General features: G+C 36.9%; 1 protein-coding gene across 1 annotated transcript; it reads left to right on the top strand.

The window, feature by feature from the left end:
• The first annotated feature begins 846 nt into the window (after positions 1 to 846).
• Positions 847 to 1,191, top strand: LOC106883820 (uncharacterized). Its single transcript, XM_014934961.1, has one exon. It carries the CDS (start codon positions 847 to 849, stop codon positions 1,189 to 1,191), a length of 345 nt encoding a protein of 114 aa, XP_014790447.1.
• The last annotated feature ends 922 nt before the right edge of the window (positions 1,192 to 2,113 follow it).

The following is a 2,113-nucleotide window of genomic DNA, read 5'->3' as shown; positions in this document are numbered from 1 at the left end:
ATATATATATATATATATATATATATATATATACACATACATATACACACACTCATGCAGGCACACATATATATGTATACATACATATAATAAACACACATAAACACATATAACTAAGTGGTGCGTTGATGTTTATTTTGTTCCAATGCTGTATTGTATAGGCTGTACACAATTCTTCCATCAAAAGACCTGAACCATTGGGGTGTCTTCAAGTCAATAACACAAAATGTGAATCATTTTGTTCGATCATATGGTAACAGTCTAACGAAAGAACAAACGATTCTTGGTGGCATATTTCTGTACGGAGAGAAAAAAAAATGTAACTTTGAAATAATTTTTGTATAATTTCTGTATGAAATATTGATTTAGTCATTAGAGATAAATAAATACAAATCTAAAGCTCACTTCAATGAGGTTTAATATTCGTTTAAATTGTTAAATGTCAAAAGACTGTATCATGAATAAATGAGAACTATATTATTGTTTTCGCCTTTAAAGTATTTTATCGATTTTTAAGAAAGATCGCTGTAATATACAAGTGACATAGCGGTGTTGATGGAATTCCGGCTGAGAAGTCAACGGTTCGTACAAGGGTGGACAAAAACGTCCATAGGCCGACAATGAAGGATTGATGCTAGAGATGTGAAATCTTGCGTGCTTTTATTACAACACTTCGTATTAAAACTGTATTGTTTCTTTCCCAGTAAACTGAGACCTGACTATTCAAAAAATACTTCAAAACTTATTAGTAGCGACTTATCTTGAAAATGGAAAAAAAATTGGCATCGTTGAGTTATCAAGTACCTGCAGCAAAAAGGTTAAGCTAGCAATGACATTTATGCTGACATGGTTGCTACATTAGGACGTGACGATCCAGCTTTATCAACAGTGTACAAGTGGGCTGCTGAATTTCGGAGGGGAAGGGAGAGTCTTGAAGATGACCCAAGGTCTGACCATCATGCAACTGTCACCACCGAGGAAAACGTTGATCGTGTGCACCGCATGGATGACAGGCAGTTGACTATAAATCGAACAGCCAATGCTATTAGCATATATCGTGTGAGACTTGAGAATATTCTGCACAATGAACTTGACATGATGAGTTTTGCTTGGTGGGATCCACGTCTTCTGATACCTGATCAAAAGCGCACGAGGATGATCACATCACAAGAAAATCTGAAATTTGACTGAGGGAAATTCAGCTGGTCTCCTCGAACGTTTCCTAACCCAGGATGAGTGTTGGGTTCATCGCTTTCAGCCAGAGACAAATAAACAATTCATTCAGTGGAAACACCTGTTCCAACTATGGCCAAGGTAATTTCATCTGCAGGGGAGGTGATTGTCTCAGATTTTGGGGACGCAAAGGGCATTATGTTTATTGACTATTTTCAAAAGGGACACAGAGTCAATGGAGTGTGATATGCCAATTTTCTGAGTCAGTTACGAAAGGGTATCAATACCAAATGCCCAAGAAAACTGATGAAAAGGTATTTCATTAGACCAATGCTCTAGCACACAAGTCGTTGCTTTCACGGGATGCTTTTTGTCACTGTGGTTTTGAACTGGTTGATCAGCGTCCCTATACTCCTTATTTGGCCCTATTTGACTATGATCTGTTCCCCAACATGAAAAAACACTTGGCGAGGAACCGGTATTGCAGTAATGACGTCATATCTACTGTTGACTCTTTTAATCAACAGGATGAAAACTTCTTCACCAATGGGATCTAAGCACCGCAACATCGATGGAAGAAGTATTTTGGTACGAACTTATCTGCCGACCCTCATATAGTGCCATTATATTTGGAGTTCTTATCTGGTTGCTGTTGAGTCGTAAATATTCTCTGATAATTTTCTAGATGAAATACGGAAACGATTTCACTGAAGAATGTACTGGAAAACTCTGTTCAACATTTTGCATGTCGCGTAGCAATCTCCTTTCTCAATATTTGGAAATTCATTTAACAATATTTGGACACTTGTTTCTCCAAATTCCTTATAGTGTTTTTTATGTTTTATTTTTTATCTTTTACTTGTTTCAGTCGTTTGACTGCGGCCATGCAGGGACACCACTTTGAGAAATTTTTGTACATAATTTTCTTTTTAAACCTCGT

This window comes from Octopus bimaculoides, chromosome 4 (assembly GCF_001194135.2).
Source record: "Octopus bimaculoides isolate UCB-OBI-ISO-001 chromosome 4, ASM119413v2, whole genome shotgun sequence".
NCBI lineage: Eukaryota > Metazoa > Mollusca > Cephalopoda > Octopoda > Octopodidae > Octopus > Octopus bimaculoides.
Note: the sequence above shows the minus strand (reverse complement) of the source record. Positions and strands in the feature narration are given on the sequence as shown.